General features: G+C 34.7%; 1 protein-coding gene and 2 non-coding genes across 5 annotated transcripts in view; all 3 read left to right on the forward strand.

Moving 5' to 3' along the window:
• Nup107 (nucleoporin 107) overlaps positions 1-23,469 on the forward strand; it is a 41,117-nt gene that overhangs the window by 12,874 nt on the left and 4,774 nt on the right. For all 3 annotated transcript variants that reach the window (XM_047551742.1, XM_047551743.1, XM_047551744.1), the window contains 18 exons: positions 1,837-1,908; positions 2,286-2,374; positions 4,910-4,988; positions 6,930-7,043; positions 8,047-8,137; positions 8,288-8,364; positions 10,070-10,129; positions 10,780-10,925; positions 11,053-11,101; positions 14,168-14,237; positions 14,565-14,683; positions 15,856-15,894; positions 16,499-16,649; positions 17,321-17,433; positions 18,380-18,482; positions 19,261-19,421; positions 20,252-20,377; positions 20,961-21,074. In XM_047551742.1, coding sequence (XP_047407698.1) covers positions 1,837-1,908; positions 2,286-2,374; positions 4,910-4,988; positions 6,930-7,043; positions 8,047-8,137; positions 8,288-8,364; positions 10,070-10,129; positions 10,780-10,925; positions 11,053-11,101; positions 14,168-14,237; positions 14,565-14,683; positions 15,856-15,894; positions 16,499-16,649; positions 17,321-17,433; positions 18,380-18,482; positions 19,261-19,421; positions 20,252-20,377; positions 20,961-21,074 — 1,773 coding nt within the window. The remainder of the gene's footprint in view (positions 1-1,836; positions 1,909-2,285; positions 2,375-4,909; positions 4,989-6,929; positions 7,044-8,046; positions 8,138-8,287; positions 8,365-10,069; positions 10,130-10,779; positions 10,926-11,052; positions 11,102-14,167; positions 14,238-14,564; positions 14,684-15,855; positions 15,895-16,498; positions 16,650-17,320; positions 17,434-18,379; positions 18,483-19,260; positions 19,422-20,251; positions 20,378-20,960; positions 21,075-23,469) is intronic.
• On the forward strand, positions 2,854-2,927 carry Trnat-ugu (transfer RNA threonine (anticodon UGU)). The gene has a single exon. It is a non-coding gene; the product is annotated as a tRNA-Thr (tRNA).
• Positions 19,673-19,746, forward strand: LOC124984140 (small nucleolar RNA SNORD105). Its single transcript, XR_007108599.1, has one exon. It is a non-coding gene; the product is annotated as a small nucleolar RNA SNORD105 (small nucleolar RNA).

Genomic DNA, 23,469 nt, shown 5'->3' on the forward strand with positions numbered 1-23,469 from the left:
TTTGATTCATTCTGTTATTTTTTTCCCTCCCCCCCACCCCTCCCACCCCTCTTACCCCTCTTTTCCCTCTATACAGTCCTTCCTTCCTCCATTCTTGCCCCCCTCCCTAACCCTAACCCTAACCCTAACCCCTCCCACCCCCCATTATGTGTCATCATCCACTTATTAGCGATATCATTCGTCCTTTGGTTTTTTGAGATTGGCTTATCTCACTTAGCATGATATTCTCCAGTTTCATCCATTTGCCTGCAAATGCCATACTAGACTACTTTTTAACCTAAAATATTTTTAGTATCTTTCTAACCCCTTTATTTATTCCACAAATACCAACAAAGTAACATATATATCTAGGAAGATACTTACATTTGGATACTTATTGAGCTCATATTTTCCTAGTAACTATTTTGGTTTTCTAAGAAGGCAATTCTTTTATCTACATATAGTAATGAGTTTGAGTCTTTTTTTTTTTTTTTTTTTAACTTTGATTCTTTTTTTGGTACTTATTAGTATATAGTTCTTTTTCTGGCTTTATTATGATAGCTAGAATTTTTTAGGTAATGTTGAATAATAGAGATTCTTCTTTTTGTCTCTGCATTTTAAGCAAGTGTTTTGGTTTACAGTTAGAAATAATCAGTTTGTTGCATTATTCTTTCTAATTTGTGAATTGTGAGTGTGTGTGTATTACTAGGGATTGAATCCAGAGCCTTGTGCTTTCTAGGCAAGTGCCTTCCCACTGAGCTACACCCCTATCCCTTCTTATTTTTTATTTTGAGACAGGGTCTTGCTAAGTTACCCAGGCTGGCCTTGGACTAAGGATCCTTATGCCTCAGGTTTTTTGAGTAGCTGGGATTACAGGCATTTGCCACTGAGCCCAACTCGAAGGTATTTTTTATCAAATGATATTTTGACATTGATTAAGAAGTTCATGTAGGCTGAAGATACAGCTCAGTGGTAGAGTGATTGCCTAGCATGTGTGAGGCCTTGGGTTCAGTGGCCAGAACTATTATTTTAAAAAAAAGAAGTTAATTTAGTTTTTCTCTTTTAATCCATGAATAAAATTGATTAATAGATTTGACTCATGCTTGAAGTAGTCACCATGTATTGTCCTTTTCATATACTGCTTAGCATTACTTTACTTCTATTTCTGTAATGTCATTTCAAGTCAGTCTTAAAAGCCTTGGATTGCACTTTCTGCTATGTTAATGAAAAGATTTTAAAGTTCATTTTGGTGGTTGTTTTGTTTTTTCCCCCCATTTAATTTTTCTTGTTTTTCGCTGAAGCAACATATCTGGGGAAATAGAATTTTTAAATTCTAATTGTAACAAATTGAAATACCAGGCAAGAGCAGCTACAAACTAATCTAAGCAGGTTAAAATTTATTTATGAATATTTTTCAAAGGTGACTATACATGCTGGGCGTGGTGACACATGCCTGTAATCCCAGTGGCTCTGAGGCTGAGGCAGGAGGATCAAAGCTGCCTCAGCAAAAGCAAGGCACTGAGCAACTCAGTGAGAGACCCTGTCTCTAAATAAAAGACAAAAAGGACTGGGGATGTGATTTAGTGGCAAGTGCCCCTGAATTCAATCTCTAGAACCCCCTCCCCAAAGTAGATGAATATGCAGGACTAGGAGCATAGCTCAGTGGTAGGGTGCTTGCCTAGTACATGCAAGGCTCTGTGTTCAATCCCCAGATGAATTTGTATAGTTACTGCATAGTAAGATGTGTGGGTAATTAAATATACTTATTTCTGATTGACTTTTACTTTTCTGTTGAAATAATATTCTTATAGCATCTTCTTTTCTTTCTTTCTGTACTTCAAATAATTTTTGTAATAGGCTATTAATGCCAGTGAAAAAACAGTTGTGGAAGCATTATTTCAGAGAGATTCACTTGTTCGACAAAGTCAGGTATGTCTAGAACATTTTGTTTCTAAAGAAACAGACAAAAGGTAAATGACTTAAAAATTACTGAAGTTTTTTAAGTTTAAAACTTTTTCTTTCTACTTGATCCTTTATTTGTAATTCAGAGGAATTTGGGAAGTTGTTCTTTAATTTTTAAATAACAATCCTATTTCCAGGAATTGCCTATTATAAAACTATATTGTTCCTATAGAAAATTTTAATTCTTTTCTCAAAATATTTGTCTTAAAGAAGTAGAATAGTGGTTGGAGAAATTGTTCTTGATATTTTTGAAATTAGAAATTATTTGAACAAAGGATAAGAGTACTACTACAAATAAAACACTCACCAGATTTTATAGTTATTACTAAAATTTTTTTTCCTAGCTGGTGGTAGATTGGTTGGAGAGTATTGCCAAAGATGAAATTGGAGATTTTTCTGATAATATTGAGTTTTATGCAAAATCAGTTTATTGGTAAGTCCCTGAGCTTTTGTTCTTGAATTCAGTTAATGTTTATTTTGTTTACTTCTTTCAATAAATGTTTTTTTCAGTTTTTACTTTGTTCAAATTGTGAGCAAAACAGATAAAGCTCTGTCTTTTGCAATTTATAATTGTTTAAGACAGTTAAGCAACAAATAAATATATGTCCTATTGAGAGTTAAGAGCTTTGGAAGAAACATGACCTAATTCCTAGAGGATGGCAATGAGTCTTATTTCAAATGGAAGAGATGGTCAGGGAAGGGCTTACTGAAAGATGGTAAGTGCCGGGCACAATGGCACATACCTAGTGACTTGGGAGGCTAAGACAGGAGTTTGGCAGGTTTTGAGGCCAGTCTTAAATGTAGCTCAATGGTAAAGTATTCCTGGGTTCAATTCCCTGTACCACTACCCACTCCTGGGAGGGGAAAAAAAAAACAAGATAGTAAGAGACTTTAAAGAAATAAAGAAGGGCTGGGGAGATAGCTCAGTTGGTAGAGTGCTTGCCTTGTAAGCACAAGGCCCTGGGTTCAATCCCCAGCACCCCCCAAAAAAAAAGAAAGAAAGGAGACTGGGAGCATAGGCATATGCCCAGGAGTCCCCAGTTAGTTAGGAGACTGAGACAAGAGGATCACAAATTCAAAGCTAACCTGGGCAATTTAGTGAGACCCTGCCTCAAAAAAGAAAAAAAAAGGAATGGGGATATAGCTCAGTGGTAGAGTGCTTGCTTGGCTAGCATACATGAGGCCCTGGGTTCAATCCCCCGTTATCACCAAAAAAAAAAAAAAAAAAAAGAATGAAAGGAGACAAGCCATGCAAAAATCTGGGGGACAGATGTTCTGAGGTAGAACAGAAACTTCAAAGATCCTGAAAAGGAAAAATAATTGCACAATTAGGCCAATGTGAACAGAGTAGGAAATGAGATTGGAGAGAGCCAGGTCAGATGAGACTTACAGGTGGGCCATTATAAGGATTTTAGGCTTTATTCTAAATGAAATGGAAGTCCTTGAATAAAAGAATCACACGATCCAATTTATATGTTCAAAAAATCACCTTGGTGCTTTTTAAAAATAATCATACTTTGATCATCAAGAAGATAACTTCTATTTCAAGCTACTTATGTTTTTGTTTTTAAAATTTTTTCCCACATCCTTCAGTGCTTCTAAATTATTATATCACCTGGAAGCCAAAAACACCCCTAGGTTAAAGGGACAATTAATTTCAGTGCTTAAAGAAGTTCAGATTGCCCTTGAATTCAATAACATGTTTGTATAGCATCTATAGCTCTTTTCTCTGCTTAACTAGGAAATTAGTACTACTCAGTGTTTGTTAAAAATTAAATCTTGAGTAGTGATTTTTCTGAAAGGAAGAGAAAGTTTGAAAACCTTTTTTTGATTGATTTTTCCCGTTAAGGTTTTTGCAACTTTTTCATGAGCTAGTCTTTTCTAAAAAATTATCAGTTATGCAGAACAAAGAACTCCAAAACAGATACCCACTTATATGATTTTTTTTTTTTTCTTCAATACTGGAAATTGAACTTAGGGGCGCTCTACCACTGAGCTATTTCACCAACCCTATTTTTTTTTTTTTTTCCTGAGATAGGGTTTTGCTAAATTCCCCAGGTTGGCCTCAAACTTGTAATCCTCCTGCCCCAGCTTCCTGAATGACTGGGATTATAGGCATGCACCACCTGCAGTTTGGTTTTCAGCCAAGGCATCAGATCAATCCAGTGGGAATGGAATATCTTTTCAGCAAACTGTGAAGAAAATACATCTGTGTGAAATAGGATTAACTTTGGCATGTTCCTCACAGTGTACCCAACAATTAATGTAAAATGTATCATCATCCTAAATGTAGAAACTAAACCCATGATGCTTAAATGGAAACATAAGAAGATATCTTTGTTACCTGAGGATAGACAAATGTTTCTGGGTCACAGACAGTAATTATCAGGGGGAAAATATTGACTTCATCAAAGTTAGACGCTTCTCACTTAAAGATACCATTAAGAAAATAAGTGGGCAAGCCACAGATTGGTGGAAACATACAGAGCATTAGTTCATGAAGAATACAATCCTACTAAAAAGGATAACCCAGTAAAAAGGGCAGAGACTTAAAAAAGTACCTCATAGAAACCGGTGCTGGATATGGTGCCGCACACTTTAATCCTAGCAAATCAGGAGGCTGAGGCAGGGGGATCACAAGTTCAAGGCCAGCTTCAGCAACTAAGTGAGGCTCTAAACAACTTAGTGAGACCCGGACTCAATTTTAAAAAGCTAGGGATATGGCTTCTTGGTAAAGTGCCTCTGGGTTCAATTTCACAGTACCAAAAAAAAAAAAAAAACAGGTGAATGATAAAATGTTCAACATCATTAGTCATAGTTAAACTGCCTCTTGCATGTTTTTTCCCTAGGTTTGTAGTCTTCTTACTTTGACTTGATTTCTTTTTTTTTTTTTTTTTTTTTTTTTCTTAAGAAATAGGCTTATTTTAAATGACCTCTTTAAAAATATTTGGTATTTTTTTTCTTTCAGGGAAAATACTCTCCATACTTTAAAACAACGACAGCTAGCTTCTTACATGGGAAGTGTCCGTCCTCTTGTCACTGAATTGGTATGTATTCTTGAAATGAAGGATGTCTATAGTGATTTTTTTTTTTTTTTTTTTTTTTAAAGCTGAAAATTTTCTCTTGGATTCTTGTTTTAGTCTCCTAAAGGCTTGTATGCACTAACATTTTACCCTAAAACAACTAAATTTCATTTGAATTTGGAGGAATGTATTTGAACATATCCATGGCCTGTAAATTGTAAAAGAAGATACAGAAAATATACCTGATAATACCTGATAAACTCAGCATTAAAAACAAATTAATTTTGATCTCAGCAGAGTTTGACTCTTCAACTGTAAGGAAGTGGCTCTTCTCTATAGAAAGTACAGTAAAGAACAGATCCTTTTTATTAGTGTGAGGTTAGATTATTTTAGGTTATGAGATATAGAAATAACAGTGGATTTGGAAAGAACAGGAGCTAAACCCTCTCAGAAATAGAGCTTTGAGACTGGCAGAGATATGTGAAATGTTTATAGTGATAAGCGAGGGAAATAAACAGCAGTTGGAAAAATTTATAAAATTCTATTTGGTAACAGAGGTGTTTTTTGAGGAAAATTATCTAGAAATTACCCAAACAATAAATTAAAATAAATTGTTGCTAAGTTACTTTGCAGCAAGCAGCAACTGAAAATCTTTTTTTTTCTTTTTGGTACCAGGCATTGAACTCAGGGACACTTAACCCCTGAGCCACATCCCCAGTCCTTTCTTTTGTATTTTATTTAGAGACAGGGTCTCACTGAGTTGCTAAGGCTGATTTTGAACTCCTGGCTTTAAACAGGCATGTATCACTGTGCCTGGCTTATTTATTCTTCATAGCTAGAAAGTAGTGATTTCCTTATGCTAGAGAATCATGATCCAAAACTGAATGATTGTGTCCTCAAAATATTTGTGTATCGACCTATTATGCATTACATTTTCTGAATTGATTTTCATAGTTCCATATACTCAGTAACACTTAAAGTACAAATTACCTCAAGTCACATTAAAATGTTTTCGTTTGAAATTCATCATATAGATCATGTGGTGTTTGCTGCTAAAGTGAGTGCAGTATATTATAATCAGTGTTTAAAAGCATACAAAATGTAGTAAATAGGAATAAACATTTTAGAGGATCTTAACTTATTAGAAAACTATTTAAAGTTTTTTTTTTTAATTGGAAATTGTTGTGTTCTACATGACATTAATCCTCAAATGGGTACTTAACAGGTTCTCTTTCTATATGTTCTCAGAAAGTGCCAAATAAATACGAGTCAAATAGATTCCTTCAATTTTTACTCTGTATTTTAATTACCTTGGCTATGTAGGTGCAATGACAGAGTGAAGCTCATGTCATCCAGTGTTAACTTGGGTTAAGTGGGGCTAAGCTAGTGGTAATCCTACATTAACTGATCTAGGCATGCACAGTTGTGAGCCAAGATTGTTTTTTGTTTGTTTGTTTCTTTGGGTACTGGGGATTGAACCCAGAGATGCTTTAACATACTGAGTTACATCCCCAAATTTTTTATTTTTTATTTTAAGACAGGCCCTCACTCAGTTGCTTAGGGCCTTGCTAAGTTGCTGAGGCTGGCCTCAAGTTTGCCGTTCTCCTACCTCAGCCTCCCCAGCTGCTTGGATTACAGGTGTGCACCACTGTGCCCAGCCCAAAATTGTTTTAAGTGAGGCATCAGACAATTGAGTGACTATTTTGTATACTTGTGACACTTTCATTTTATTTATTAACTAAATTATAAAGGAGTTAAATTCAGAATATAAACTCAGGGTCAATTTATTATCTCATAATGGTGATTATAATGTATGTAGGTATAGGGTTAGGACTATAGTTCAGTGGTAGAGCACTTGCCTAGCATGTACAATGCCTTGGGTTTGATCCCTTGCACCTCAAAAATAAATGAATGGATGAATGAATGAATGAAAGATCTATAGTTGATGATGATTTTTTTTTACAGGATCCTGATGCTCCCATAAGACAGAAAATGCCACTTGATGATTTGGATAGAGAAGATGAAGTTAGATTACTCAAATATCTTTTCACTCTAATTCGTGCTGGAATGACAGAAGAGGTAAATCATATAATACCCTGCTTACCCAATTTTATTTATTTATTTATTTTGGTATTAAAGATTGAACCCGAGGATGCTTGACAACTGAGCCACATTCCCAGCCTTTTTTTTTTTTTTTTTTTAATTTTGAGTCAGGGTCTTGCTACTTTTTTAGGCTGACCTTGAGCCTTGAATTTGTAATTCTCCTGCCTTAGCTTCCCAACCTGCTGGGATTATAGGCATGTGCCACTGTGCTCAACTTCTACTTCTGCATTTTTTGGTACTGGGGATTGAACCCAGGAGCACATAAACCACTGAGTAGATCCCCATTCCTTTTCATTTTTATTGGGTCTTGCTAAGTTGCTTAGAGCCTAGCTAAGTTGCTTAGAGCCTAGCTAAGTTGCTGAGGCTGGCTTTAAACTGGCAATCCTCCCAAGTTGCTGGGATTACAGATGTGCACCTCTGCACCCACCTCTACTTCTGATTTTTAAGAGTTCAAAATAGGGGCTGGGGATATAGCTCAGTTGGTAAAGTGCTTGCCTTATAAGCACAAGGCCCTGGGTTCTATCCCTAGCACCAAAAAGAGTTCAAAATAAATCTAACCTATACTTGATTTTGTTGAACCTGAGGAAATATCATCAGTGAACTAAATGAACAGCATTCTCATCATTATAGAGACAAACAGTATTTTTGTAATACTTTTATATTAATTAAGAGACATCAGCCTTTTAGTCCCATTTGTTTCTAGCAGAATTAGATGCCAATGGGTACCATGGGAACATATTGACAAGCCTAAAATCAAAGAGAAAGGCAATTAGAAAAACAGAAATAAAGGAAGAGACTACAGAAAGATACACATGTGTTGGTAAAGTGGATTGCCATTACTAATTGCTTACATCATCCTCTGTAACATTTGTGCTATTAAGTTACCTTGTCATATATTGTTATACTTTTACTATAAGATACAAGTGTTTTTCAGTGCTACACTACTGATGTCATTAACTGCTCTTTCTTGTTCCCAAAGGCACAACGACTCTGTAAACGTTGTGGTCAAGCATGGAGAGCTGCAACACTTGAAGGCTGGAAACTGTATCATGACCCTAATGTTAATGGAGGTATTTTAGTAGATTTTATTCTGAGAGTTAGGGATAAATGTATTTAGCTCTAAATGCCAATCTTTGTGAATTACAGATTTTCTTTTTAGAAGTGATTGAAATAAGATCTTATTTTAAACTACAAATTATATTTCTTTTACTCTTTTATAGGAACAGAATTAGAACCTGTTGAAGGGAATCCATATAGACGCATTTGGAAAATTAGTTGTTGGAGAATGGCAGAAGATGTAAGATAAAATATTCACTGACACTGATTTTTGCTCCAGTTTAATTAAGTAATGGCCTACTGAAGGACTGAAACATTCTGAGTAGCATTAGATTAAGTTTCTGTTTTCAAATAAGTTCTACAGAAATTGAGAAATAGGATTAAATATTTATCAGAATTATTAACATACCAAGTACTAAAAACAAAACACTGTTTAGATTGCAAAATCAAGGGTACCGAATGAATTTAGAGGAAAAAAAAACAGTGGGCTGAAGCTTAAAGCTGACTTTTTAGGAGAGACAATTTAATGGAACCTTTTTTCTTTTTTTTTTTGTATCATTGGGGATCTATCCCAGGGTCTTATACATGCTGGCAAATACTCTACCACTGAGCTATAGCCTAGTTCTGAATTGAACTGTTTAAAATCAGTAGGATTTGGGTTGTTGGTAATGAAAACAAGAGGAAGGAATTCTAGGTAGGACACGTAGTTGGGAAACTCAAGAAATGTACCAGATTGGAGTAGAAGGCTAATGAAAGGAAATACAGTCAGTTCTATTAGGACATGGCATATGCATTCCAAAAAATCACTATAACATGCAAAATTGTGCAGAAACCCACAGGGCTTATGGGGAAATGGAGTTAAAAGAATAATACTTTAAAATTGCATCTGTGAAACAAAGATAAAAAAATCAGTAAAATGTTAGCATAGTTTTACATCTGTTAAACAGTTAAGAAATAAATACTACCATCAATTTGGAACTTCACCCTGAAAAGAACTGAAATTCGCTTGTAAAATAGAAAGGTTGCAGAACCTGGAGGGCACATGGTAGCAGTGTTTTAAGATTTGTCTGGCAATCTAATCTCAGTGATGTGGGAGGTTGAGGCAGGAGGATTGCAAATTCACAACCAACCTCAGCAACTTGGTGAGGCCCTAAGGATTTAGCGAGACCCTTCTCAAATAAAACATTAAAAAAAGGACTGGGGATGAGGCTCAGAGATTAAGTGACTCTGGGTTCAGTCCCCAGTACCAAAAAAAGATGAGGATGGCAGTGGAAAATAAACTTAAAGTTGAAAGGACTAAAGGCATCAGAAATGTTTGCCCTCTAAATAATAAAGGCCTGTCATAGGATAGTATTGATGGGAAAAGAAAGGAAGGGAGCATACCTGTTCAGGACCACTGACTAGAAACAGATGACAGAGGTGGATTCAGCTGTTTAGTGACAGTCTCTGAAGACTCTCTCGTTTGGATGGCAAGGAAACTGGAACTGCCATTAACTGTGATCTAAAACTAAAATGGGATAATCAGGTGAATATAATTAATTCCACTTAGGAATCAGATGCAAACTGATGCCTGCTTTGTTTGGTGTCATTCCTAGGTCAGCATCAAGGAAGTATAAGGTACTTAGAAACATTTTAGGAGAAAATACCTATACAGGTTCTATAGAAGAAAATTTGTTTATAATAATCAAAACATCCAGTAGAATTGACTCTGCTTTCACCCTGAATTTGAAATTTAAATGTTTGGCTTTTTTCCTCAAAGATTTCAGTATTTCATCAAACTAAGAAGTCATTCCTTCTTAATAATACCACTCAATCTTTCACTAAAATTTAGAAACCATCAAGTGAATAAGTTGTCTAGAAGAAATTATAAAACTCCAGATTATGAGAAAAACTAACATACTAAGAAAAACAATTTATTTCAAATCTGTTTATTCATTGTATTTTAGGAGCTCTTCAATAAATATGAGAGAGCGATTTATGCAGCTTTAAGTGGAAATCTAAAGCAGGTATACGATCTTTTGATATTTAATTTTTTCTATAGATTAAATCCAGATACTAATAATTATATATAACAAACCTACTAGACTTAAGTTGCTTTCTAAAAGCAGCAAGGATAGAGATAATCATGAAATAGAATAGTTATTTGTATTGCTTAATTTGATGTATCCCATAACATGCACAATATTTTAATGAGTAAAATCAAACTAAAGTTATAACTAATAATTGTCAGTTGCAACACACATATATTGATGACTTCTAGTACCCAAAACTGTATCCAGAAATGTAGTGACTGCTTGGGTTGTCTTATGTGTGTGTTTCTGATAACCCTATGTATAGCTATTTTGAGAGATGCTATGATAATCAATTGAAATGCCATCTTATATAAGCATGTAAGATTAATGCTACTGTGAATTTGTCATGAAAAAAAGTGTTAGAAGTTCAGACTTCTTAGAAGATTAGTTTGGTAGAAAAAGGATATTTGGTATAATTTTTTAAAAATTCACAATATTTTATATCATTATACAAGTGGCTAGTCTAGTCTGTATCAATGGTGTAATTCTTTTTATTTTTCTTTTTTTTCTTTCTTTCTTTTTTTTTTTTTTTTTTTTTTTTTGTTGAATATGTTTGTGTTTCTCTTTTGGAATGGGGGAAAAAGCTTCTTCCTGTCTGTGACACCTGGGAAGACACAGTATGGGCCTATTTCCGGGTGATGGTAGACAGTCTGGTGGAACAAGAGATCCGGACATCAGTAATGACGCTAGATATAACTGAAGAACTCCCTAGAGAATATTTAGAAGCAAAGTGAGTGTGTTGGTTAGTTTCTGGTCATAGTGGGTTGTAGTATGCTCCTTTAAGTTTTATTCTATGGACTTTTTCATATTATTAATATTATTATATCCCTTTTCTTTTTGTTTTTTTGTTTTTGAAGTTGGACTTTAGAAAAGGTTTTTGAGGAACTTCAAGCTACTGATAAAAAGGTAAATGTTAATATGAACTTGCTAGTAAATGTGAAATAGAAGGTGTTATAGTTAAAAAGAAGAAAATATGTGGAGCTTTGTTCTTCTTTCCCTTCTTTTTCTTGCCTGTTATCTAAATAAGAGCAGATTCTTTAAAAGGAAAAAGCTTAACTATGTGAGTGATACATCATTTCTTTGGTTTAGGATTGGTTTCATCCAAATACATGCATATAAGCTACCTTTTTTCAAAACTGTAAATATGCAATGGAGAACTAATAAGACTTTCTTTTCCTAGGTTACCAAAAGTCTAAAATTTAAAAATAACTAATGATCCATGATCTTTCAAATATGTGTAAATTACGCAGATATTCCAATATAGTATTTTGGAATTTGCTTCACATTGCATTACTCTACAATTTTTTTTTTTCATTTAATGGTATCTTTCTAAGTTAGTTGCTATAAATTTCTTTCTTTTTCTTCCATTTTCTTTTTTTTTTTTTCTTTTCTTTCTTTGTATGTTTATGTCTATCTCTCCTGTCTTTCCCTTCCTTCCTCCCTCCTTCCCTCCCTCCCTCCCCTCTGGGGATCAAACCTAGGACATCAAGAATGCTAGGCAAGTGCTTTACCTCTGAGCTATACCCCTAACCCTTTCATTCTATTTAATAGGGACATACTATTCTGAAGAATGATGTATAATTTTTTTAGTCATTCTCTTTTGGGTGATATTTAGGTTGTAGAATTTCTAGTGCTATAATGAATGATTATATGGTATGGCTTTGTATACATGAGTGAACTTATTTTCTCATCCTGTTTCTATGGGATAATTTCCCTAAAAGCAGGGTTGCTGAGTTAAAGAGTACAAATATACTCTTCTATTATTTTTTTTATATTTTATTTTTAATAGTATGGACCTTTATTTTATTCATTTATTTATATGTGGTGCTGAGAATCAAACCCAGCCTCACACATGCTAGACAAGTGCTCTACCACTGGGCCACAACCCCAGCCTCATATATACTCTTTATACATGTACATGTACATGTATATACAATGTTTCTAAATTAATAATTATTGGAAAACATCATGTTATACACCTTAAATTAATACAATTAAAAATAAAATTAAAAGAAAACATTTAATGGAAAATAATTACCAGATTATAGCAATTAGTTTATACTTCTACAAGTGATTTATTAAATTGTATATTCTCACCATTACCAAATGTTATAACCTTTTATTTTTTTCCAGTCTATTGGAGTAGGTGGGAAATAAGGGTTCACTGTTCTATTTTTTTTTTTTTTACATATTTTTTAGTTGTAGATGGACACAATACCTTTATTTTTTTTATTTATTTTTATGTGGTGCTGAGGATCAAACCCAGTGCCTCACACATGGTAGGCAAACCATTTGGCTCTACCACTGAGCCAAAACCTCAGCCCTCACTGTTCTACTTATATGTCCTTGTCTGTTATGACTGAACATATTTCCCTATATACTGGGAATTTCTTGTCTATATCTTTTAGTTATTTTCCTGTTGGGATTTATTTTTCCTTATTATTGTATGGTAAGGAAATTCATTCTTTTTCTGGCAAGTGTTTATTACTAGTCTATTGTTTTGGTAATTAATAAATAATAAAATAAATAGATGTAAATATTGGAAAGGGGGTAAACATTTACATATGACAGAAATGTAAGTCTTAACAACTTAAGACTGAATAAGTTACTAGAATTAATAAAATAGTTTAATAGCTAAATATAAGACCATGTTACCAAAAAACAGCCATTCTCTACTTGTTATAACTAATTAGAAAAGAATACAGCTCCCCATCCCCCAAAAGTTCCATTTAAATGAATGACCAAAACCAAAGGTGTCTAGGAATGAAAGCAATTAATAGTTTCAGGACCTACGTAAAGAAACATACAATCTTACTGGAAGACAAAATAAGACATGAATAAAGAGATAAAACATTCTTGGGGTCTGGAGTTGTGGCTTGGTGGTAGGTGTAGTGCTTGCCTGGCATGTGTGAGGCCCTGGGTTCAATACTCAGCACCACATATAAATAAATAAAAGATCATTGACAGCTAAAAATTATTTTAAAAAGATTTTTGTATAAGAGGACTTACATAAATGTCAGTCATTCTAAAATTAACATACAATTCTAATGCTTTGGAGATTATTTCTGGACGGGAATTTCCTGAGTAAAATAAGTGAGAATGGCAGAAAATTTTGAAAATGAAGAGTTGTGGTACTTGTCTGACTGAATATAAGATACAACAAAATAATACAGCATTAGCCTGGGAAACAAATAGATCAGTGGAACACAAAGTCCAAATCAGATCCAAGTAGTTATGAAAGCTTAATGTCATAGGTGACCTTTCATTTCAGAGGGGACAAAATAGTTTATCAAAGGTAAATGGTCCTGGTATACTTGACTTTCCATCTGGAAGAAAACAAAGCTAGATTTCTACCCCTTGCCATATAATCAATAAACAGAGCAAAGGTTGTGAATATAAAAAAGAACAAACACTGAAAGAAAATTGACTGCTAAGTAAAAATTAAAATATGCTTAACAAAAATAAATGATCCATTTTCAAAAGCCAGGTTGCATGTAACAATAATTGGTTTACTCTGTACCTGATTATTGTTTTGGTTCATTACTCTTGATAGCATGTGCAGAAGAAGATACCTAAAGAATGGTTTCAAATACTACTACTCATATTGAAAGAAATCTTGTAGTTTATTTTGCTGAAGTCACATGTGTCCTTCCTTTCTGATCCACATGAAGTGCCAAGGTAAACAGGAATAAAATATAAAGAACAATCATTTAAAAACATTCCCAAAGATTAGATTATTATGTCATAGTTCTCTACCTTCAAAGGTATTATTTAGTCCTAGACTCATAAGCCACAAGTATATTCCAAAGGGAGTATCTTTTCTATGTTTTATTTTTTTTTATCTTCCTAAGGCCCTTCATTTCCAACTTTTATATGTTCCTTCAAAAGTTTGACGTTTTTAGTTTAACAATGAGTACATACTCAAGAACAACCATTAAAAGATTAATGGAAAATGTAAAAAAATTTTTTCAGAGAGTTTTGGAAGAGAATCAAGAACATTATCATATAGTTCAAAAGTTCCTTATCCTGGGAGACATTGATGGTAAGGTATAATTTTATTCTACTTTGTCTGAGTTCCTTACTTTTTTATAGTCATTTTTGTAAAAGATACCAAACCAATGCATACGACTCACAACATCTTTTAATCTTTTTAAATATTCACCTATTTGAATGCAACTATTTACTTGTTATTCTAAAGTTTGTATTTAACTCAAGTCTGTTTAAGAGGGTGTAGAGGGTTATATGATGGCTTCTAACAATGAGACAATGACTTAATACCACTTTATTAGTGAGATAAAATATTTTTGGTAATGTTTATTTCTCCCCGACTTTATTTCTGTTGTTGAATCTTTGCTTTGATGGCTTGTAGGTTTGATGGATGAGTTTAGCAAATGGCTTTCCAAAAGCAGAAACAATCTACCTGGACACCTCCTCCGCTTTATGACTCACCTCATTTTGTTCTTCCGCACTCTGGGACTGCAGACCAAAGTAAATAAAAGAGAACGATTTATCCTTCACTATAGGGTTGATGCTATTTACCTATTATTGGTAAAACACGTTACTTTTTTGTTACTTTTTTCTAGAAATGGTGATAAGTGTAGAAGTCTTCCATATAGTTTCATGTGGCCATTCAATGATAATTCACTGTGAGTGATGCTCAGGGTTCTAGTCTGTGGCCACACAATGCTGATGGTTAACTGATTTTTAAGAACTTCATCCTTAATGGTATCCAACTTTACTTTTTAAATTTTAATTTTATGGTACTGGGGTTTGAACCCAGGGGCACTTTATCCCTTTTTATTTTTTATTTTGAGACAAGGTCTCACTAAGTTGCTTATTTAGGACCTCACTAAATTTCTGAGGCTGGCCTTGAACTTGTGATCCTCCTGCCTCAGCCTCACAAGTTGCTAGGATTACAGGCATGCACCACCATGCCCTTGTATCCATCTTTAAATCAACCATCTGATCTGAATGAACCAGTCTAAGTTCTATATGAGATTTTAAACCTTTCTTTTCTCTTTTCTCCCCCTGCCCCACCGAGTGTGTGTCGGTGTGTATGTGTGTATAGTACTAAGGATTGAGCTTAGGGCCTCACACATACTGTGCAAGCACTCAACCACTGAACTACACCCCCAACCCTGATTTTCATTTTATTTTGAGACAGGGTCTCCTCTTTTGCCAAGACTGGCCTTCAACTTAGCAACCTCCTGCCTCAGTCCCCTTTGCCACCCCCCCCCCACCAGTAGCTTAGATTTCAGGTATACACCACCATATCTGGCTTGTTTCTTTTTTTTTTTTTTTTTCCAGAATATTTGATAACATTTGGTGAAGTACATGTAGAAGCAGAATGATTAAGAATCTTGAGTTCACATCCTTACTCAGCAACTTCTATCTTTATTATTCTGTGTAAATAAAACTTCCTTGGGTCTTTGTTTCTTCTGTAAAATGTGAATGATAATGGTAACTACCCACCAAAAGTTATGATAAGATGAAACCAAGCAACATATGACCCTTTCCAAGCACTTAGCCTGGTGTATAATTATCCTCAGTGATAAATATTTAAATTATTAAATTATTTAATATCAGTATTTTTATGGGAAACTATTACTGGTACCATAAGCAGTTGTGTTCATAACTGAATTGTCTTTTTTCCTATGAAGGAAGAAGTTTCTATTGAAGTTTTAAAGACATACATACAGGTAAACTATGAGAATCCACAACTTGATTCTTTTTTTAATGTTGTGATGAGAACAAAAAAATCAGAATGTTATTTTAATACCCAGTGGTAGCAAAGTCATGAGAATCCATAAGAGAACTTTGAATTATGCTGAATGTGTTTATGTCTTTATTAGTACATTATAGTTTTACATGATAATGGGGTTCATCTTGACAGCCTTTACTGCATGTGACATAGTTTGCTCCATTTCAGTCCCCAGTACTTCCCCTTTCCCTCCCCAGTCCCCTTCCTCTGCTGTATTGCTCTTCCTTTTAATTGGTACATTATAGTTATATATGAAAGTAGAATGCATTGTAATATGTTCATACATGCACATGGTATAATTTGTTCAACTTCACTTCCTGCTTCTTCCCCTTTCGTCCTCTCCTCCCTTCTCCCTTTTCCCCACCCCTCCTCTGCTCCTGAATACATTTTTGGAATTTAAAATTATCCTGATGAGTAGCGCAAATCCGTATCTCTTGACTTTCTCCTAAATACATTTGAAATTCTGAAGTAAACTTTTATAAAAGCATTGTTGATCCTAGAACTTTATTATTGACCTACTTCGATCTTTTTCTTATTTTTAGCTTTTAATAAATGAGAAACATACAAATCTCATAGCATTTTATACCTGTCATTTGCCTCAAGATCTTGCTGTTGCCCAATATGCTTTATTTTTGGAAGGTGTTACAGAATTTGAACAACGCCATCATTGCCTGGAGCTGGCTAAGGAAGCAGGTAAAAATGGTTATGTCATCCATTGGCCAAATTTTCATTTTGGTTCATATAACATTTGTTCTTTAAGTTTTGAATCATATTACTCTTGGAGAGGGGGAGGAATAAAAATTCCAGTAAAGTTCTGTTTTATAAATAAAATAACTTATACCGTAATGTGTACATTTTATAAATTTTGGCATTTTCTTTTATAATGTGTCTTTAGATTTTACATACTTTATATAAATATACTTATGTGTGTGTGTGTGTGTGTGTGTGTGCATGCATGCATGTGTGTACATCTGTATCCCTGTTCAATACTGGGAATTTAACCCAGGGGCACTCTACCACTAGGTCACACTTCCAAGCTCTTTTTAAATTATTTTTAATAAGGTCTCACTAAATTGTCCACGCTGATCTTGAACTTGCAATTATCCTGCCTCAGCCTCTGGAGTTACTGGGGTTATGGGCATGTGCCACCAATTTTTTTTTTTTTTTAATTGTAGTTCCAGAGACTGGGAGTGTAATTCAGTGGTAGAACACTTGCCCAGCATGCACAAGGCCCTGGGTTCAATCCCTAGTGGGGGGGAGGGGGCGTAGGGGGGAGGATTGAATTTACCAAACTGTTGGGCTGTTTAGAGAATATAGAATCAATGATTACTCTGTGTTTCTTGTTACTTTAAAAACTTTTTTAGATTTGGATGTTGCAACAATAACAAAAACTGTAGTTGAGAATATTCGAAAGAAAGATAATGGTGAATTTAGTCACCATGACCTGGCTCCAGCCCTAGATACTGCCACTACTGAGGTAATTCGTGGTATGGGGTAGCGGGTGAGGGGTATTGCAACTTCTGATAATCCTTCATCTTGTTCCTTGGTGAATTTCTGTCTTAAAATATACTAGTTTCTATTTGTCACCCTCATCCCCTAGAAAGAATCTTTCTTAAATAAGAATGTTTCTTTGTCAACTGGGCATTTTACAAAAATTGGCAACAAATTTAAGGTCTTATATAAGGGATTATTTATACTACTTAGTAGTATGTTAAAGGAAGCTTCTCTAATAGAACAGGTCTGAGCATTGGCTTTTTGTTCATGAGGTTATTTTAGATATTTTTTAAATCACTAACTCTTGTATTTTCAGGAGAGAAGTTATATCTAAATAAAAAAACTATTTTATTGCATTTATTTTTTTTCATACCCCATGATGATTAAACCCCCCAGGGGCACTTTACCACTGAGCCACTTCCCCAGCTCTTTTTTAAAAAAAATTTGGGGGGGGGGCTGGGGATATAGCTCAATTGGTAGAGTGCTTACCTTGCAAGCACAAGGCCCTGGGTTCCATCCCCAGTACCACAAAAAAAAAAAAAAAAAATTTGAGACACAGTCATGCTTAGGACCTTGCTAGACTATAGATTGTTGAGGCTGGCCTTGAACTTGTGGTCCTCCCACATCAGCCTCCCAAGTTGCTGGGATTACAGGTATGCACCACCATACCCAACAAGAAAATAATTTTAAAGTAGCTCTTTTAAAAAAATCATATGGTTAAATTGGTGGAGCATATAATCCAGATATCACAGTCCACTGAATTTTTTTCTATAATTTAGTAGAGAGCTGTTAATTAGGAAAATAAATTAAATAATTCGAGGGGAAATGATGTTTACTAGAAGTGCAGATACAAGTTCTACCAATGTGCAGATTATTGTAGAGGTAAAATTGGTGTTTCTTTTTCCTTTTTTCTCCCTTTAAATGAACAGGAGGACCGTTTAAAGATTGATGTAATTGACTGGTTGGTATTTGACCCAGCACAGAGGGCAGAAGCACTGAAACAAGGCAATGCGATAATGAGAAAATTCTTAGGTATTTTATTTTTATTCTTTGTTCAGATCCATAGATTTTTGAATTTTGTTTCGTTTTTGTTTTTTTAATCCTTTACTGAAGGTGAGAAAACCCAGCTACTCTTCTTTTAGTATTGGGGTTGAACCAGGAGCACTTTACCACTGAGTCACATCTCCATCCCTTTTAATTTTTTAGTGAGGCAGGGTCTCACTACATTGCTGAGGGTATTGCAGGTTTTTGGGGTTGGCTTTGATCTTGCAGACCTCCTGCCTCTCGGCCTGCCACGTTGCTGAAATTATAGGCATATACCACTGTGCCTGGCCCACCTATTCTTTTATATATCATTTCGTTATATAAAAACTTACAATGGAAGGGCTGGGTTTGTGGCTCAGTGGTAAAGTACTTGCCTAGCATGTATGAGGCACTGGGTTCAATTCTCAGCACCATGTATAAATACATAAAGGTTCATCAGCAACCATATATATTTGTTGTTGTTGTTGTTAAAACCTTTAATGGTGAGTTTTCATTATCCTAACCAATTTTGCACATAATCTCATGGCTGTCAGACTTTGAAAAATTTAACTGCATTTAATATCTCCTTTTATGTTACTGTTGCATGGAGCTAAGAAGAGAGCCAGCCCATTGGGTAGAAAGATCATTAAGATCTTTAATAAAAGTACCTTCCGTACTTCTATTGGTTGCAGCTCACAATAAAAGTTGTAAACCAATCATTGGACTCTGAGAAACCATTACACAGAAGTTTATATATAGTGAAAATTGTACATTTCTTTTTTCACAGCATCAAAAAAGCATGAAGCTGCAAAAGAAGTATTTGTGAAAATTCCTCAGGATTCTATAGCAGAAATCTATAATCAGTGGGAGGAACAAGGAATGGAAAGTCCACTTCCTGCTGAAGATGATAATGCTATCAGAGAACATTTGTGCATTAGAGCTTATTTGGTGAGATTGAAAAGAAAACCACAACTTTAGTAACAACTTTTCTGATTCACTTTCAGAGTTTAACTCTTTTCCCAGAAGTGGTGATTGATCAATCTTATCTCTCTTGTGATGATAGCAATGACTGATCCACAGGGAATTGAAATCACGACTTTATCTTCATTAGTATGATTCTCTATTCATTGCTAACCAGCCAAGATCAGATAGTATATATGATGTCTGGAACTGATGTTTTTATTAAGATTCTGTGAATGCTCTCATGATGAAACCATGTGCCTCTGAGCTGCCATGATTCTAGCTTCAAAGTAAATGCTCTGAAGAGATTGGGGAAAAAACAGATTCTGTGAATGCTTGTCTCAACTTTAATATTTTTGCTTTTGGCAATAACTTAGAATAGCAAAATATTCTGTATTTGTTGGAACTAAAATAATAGCCTATTCATTCAAAATTTATTCAACAAATAATCAAGTGATTATAGTGGGCTAAGTAATAGAGCTAAATTTATGGATAATACTCATCTTTGCCTCTTATAACCAGTAGGCCAATCAAAAGAAGGTAGATAAGTAAACATGCATACTAGAGTGATGTCAAGATACATAAATAATTAGGATGCTGAGATAGGAGTAGGTGCTAGAAAACACTCTATATTTTGGTGGTATTTGTCATTTGATAAAACATTTATATGTTCCAATCATTTGTGTATGTGTGTAAAATATAAATATCGAACAGTTTTGTGTTCTGGTGCTGCAAAATTATTTCTAATAACCACATTTTTTAAAAGCCTTACTGAATAATAAAAGTGGAAACCTTTTTTTTTAAAATTTACATTTTAGGAAGCTCATGAAACATTTAATGAATGGTTTAAGCATATGAATTCAGCTCCACAAAAACCTACTTTGATACCCCATCCAACTTTTACTGAGAAAGTGGCTTATGAACATAAAGAAAAGAAATATGAAGTAAGTTGAATATGGATCTAGAATGAGTCTGTTGCATCTTAAAAATATATGTTAGTATTTCTAAAGGTCATTTTTTTCAACAGCTATATTATTTTAACAGGTACTCTTTGTGTTAATGTTCTGCTTTGAAAAAAAGTCATCTCTTTTGTTACCTCCCTTCCCCTGCCCTGGGACTAGGGATTGAACCTAGGGGCACCCTATCACTGAGCTACCTCCCCAGACCTTTTTACTTTGTATTTTGAGACAGTCTCACTAAGTTGCTAAGACTAGCCTCAAACCTGATCATACTCCTACCTCTAAGTAGCTGGTATTATAGGCTTGCACCATTGTACCCAGCTGTTTACTTACTTTTCTGTGGGTAATTAATTAATCTTGAAAAATACCTTCAGGTATCTTTAGCATTCATTTACAAAGTTAACATTTTAGCATTTTATTCAACTGCTGTCTGTTGATATTTTTATATCTGGCTAATGAAACACCAACTCTTGAATTGATGTTCCACATGTATATTTCTGCCTGTACATTATAAATACATTCTTCATTGATTTTTGTACATTATGTCTGCCTTGTGTTTGTTTTGCAGATGGATTATGGTATTTGGAAAGCGCATTTGGATGCCCTAACTGCTGATGTGAAGGAAAAAATGTACAACGTCTTGTTGTTTGTTGATGGAGGCTGGATGGTAGATGTCAGAGAGGTAAGCTGTGTGTTTTGCATATAGCTTAAAAAATATATATATATAATATATGTATATGTATGTATGTATATATACATATACTTTTTTTGTCAGATGTGCTCTTTCTGAATAGGAGAATCTAAAGATTTTATATTATATAACCTTTATAGTTATAACTGAATATCCCATATATTCTTGGGTAAACTATTACTTCACATTTAATATGTTTGCCCAGGATACTAAATCTCATTTTTAAAAATTCTGGACCTAAAAATTTAATTATACATGTATTAATTTAGAGATAGATAAGTCTAGTAGCATAAGACATATATAAAGCATTGACTTTCATCTCTGAGCTGTCCATTTAAACGACTTGGTGAGCTTTTTAAAAGTACAGGAGTCTATCCCCAGAAATTATGGTTTAATTAGTTTGAGGCAGGGTTCAACTGTTCGTTTTTTGTTTGGTTGTTTTGTTTTGTGGGGGGTACCAGGGATTGAATTCAAGGGCACTTGACCACTGTGCCACATCCACAGGTCTACTTTGTATTTTATTTAGAGACAGGGTCTCACTGAGTTGCTTAGCACCTCACTTTGCTGAGACTGGCTTTGAACCGAGATCCTCCTGCCTCAGCCTCCCAAGCTGCTGATATTACAGGTGTGTACCCTGCACCTGGTGGCTGGACTGTTTTCTTAATCATCTAGAAACTTTATAATGTGTGACCTAGATTGAGAACCAGTTACAAAAGTATTAAATGCCGTAAAGATAGTACAAATTAAGTATTTTTTTTAGTTCAAGTGGAGAAAAGATTCTTTGGGCTGGGAATATAACTCAGGAGATAGAAAGCTTACCTAGCATGAGTGAGGCCCACACACAATGAAAAAAAAAAGAAAAAGGAAAAAATTGGATTGTTTTTTTTACCTGGAAGGGCTCTGACAGGAAACTTGAGAGCTATAGCATTCAACTGAATCTTGGAACAAATAGGTAGAATTTGGATGAGGTGAAATGGGGAAATGGAAGGATACTACAAATGATAATAACATCAGAGAAAAACACTGAGGCCTGATTCTGGGACACGACAGGATGGTAGCTCAGTTTTGCGTCTGTAGACAGATATCCAAGGAGAAATGGAAATCTTAGGTTATTGTATATTTATTTTGAACAGAGAACAACAGTGTTCTTGATACTTTTTCTTTTACCACTCCTAATATCCTCTTCTATTTATCTCTTATTCTTTCATTAATTTTAGCTACTACAGATTTCTGTCTCCTCTAGTTTCCCTTTTCTGACCAGAAGCAAAATGCAATAAAGATAGAAGACTAGATTGGAACTTCTGCTTGCTGTTATTACTGATAGATTAAGGTTTTTTGTTTTTGTTTTTGTTTTTACTGGGGATTGAACCTGGGGACACTTACCATTGAGCCACATCCTTAGCCCTTTTTTATTTTTAGACAGTTTCACTAAGTTGCTTAGGGCCTTGCTAAGTTGCTGAGGCTGCTTTTGAACGTGCTATCCTTCTGCCTGAGCCTCATGAATTATTGGGATTGCTTGTTGCACACCAGGGTGCCTGGCTTAGATTAATGATCTTGAAAGTGTCCACTTTTTAATCCTAAAGTTCATGATAGAACTCCCCTGACTAGTTTTAAACCTTCAGCAGTTTCCTTAGGATAAACCTATCCCTTCTGATGCATGCTGGTGTTAGTGAAAATAAAATTTTCCTGTTACAAAATGCTAACTGTCACTTGAATTTTGAAAAAAACTTGAGTGTCTTGTTGATGCATAAGTCTTTGCTGATTAATTAGTCTTAGATTAATGAAAGCCACAAAACAGTGCTGAGTCTTACAAAAATGATGTTGGAATGGCAGACAACAAATGATACTGTATTGTTTGGGCATTTTATAAATCAGTAGTTTGTCTCAGTCATTTCTTCATAACTAATCTAGAAAAGGAGATTCCTTTAACAGTCAAATGATAATGGTATTTTAATTACTCTACTGAGTTTAGTTTATTACTCCTAGACATTCAACAAAGTAGGGAATTATCTAGGGCTCCTGCTATCACATAGATTATTTGTATATGAATTAGAATATTGAACCCCTTCCCTTACACAGATAGGTTCCACGCTAGGCGCACATGACCTGTAGAATGGAGCATAGGCTAGATTACAGCTCCACTCACTCATTTGGCCAGCTGCCCTTGTATAGTGCACAGCTATACATATCTCTGGCATTATACACTGTTTTGTATAGCAACACCTCAAATTTGTAAGGAGCTATAGAATGTTCCCATTAGTATTAGAGGTAGGTGGCAGCTGGAGTGGAGTTAGGCAGCTCAGCTATACCTACTTTCCACTACTACAACTATCTCTACCTCTGTTTCTACTACATTCTAGTCTAAGCTTCTATTGTGTCTCCTTTG

This window comes from Sciurus carolinensis, chromosome 4 (assembly GCF_902686445.1).
Source record: "Sciurus carolinensis chromosome 4, mSciCar1.2, whole genome shotgun sequence".
NCBI lineage: Eukaryota > Metazoa > Chordata > Mammalia > Rodentia > Sciuridae > Sciurus > Sciurus carolinensis.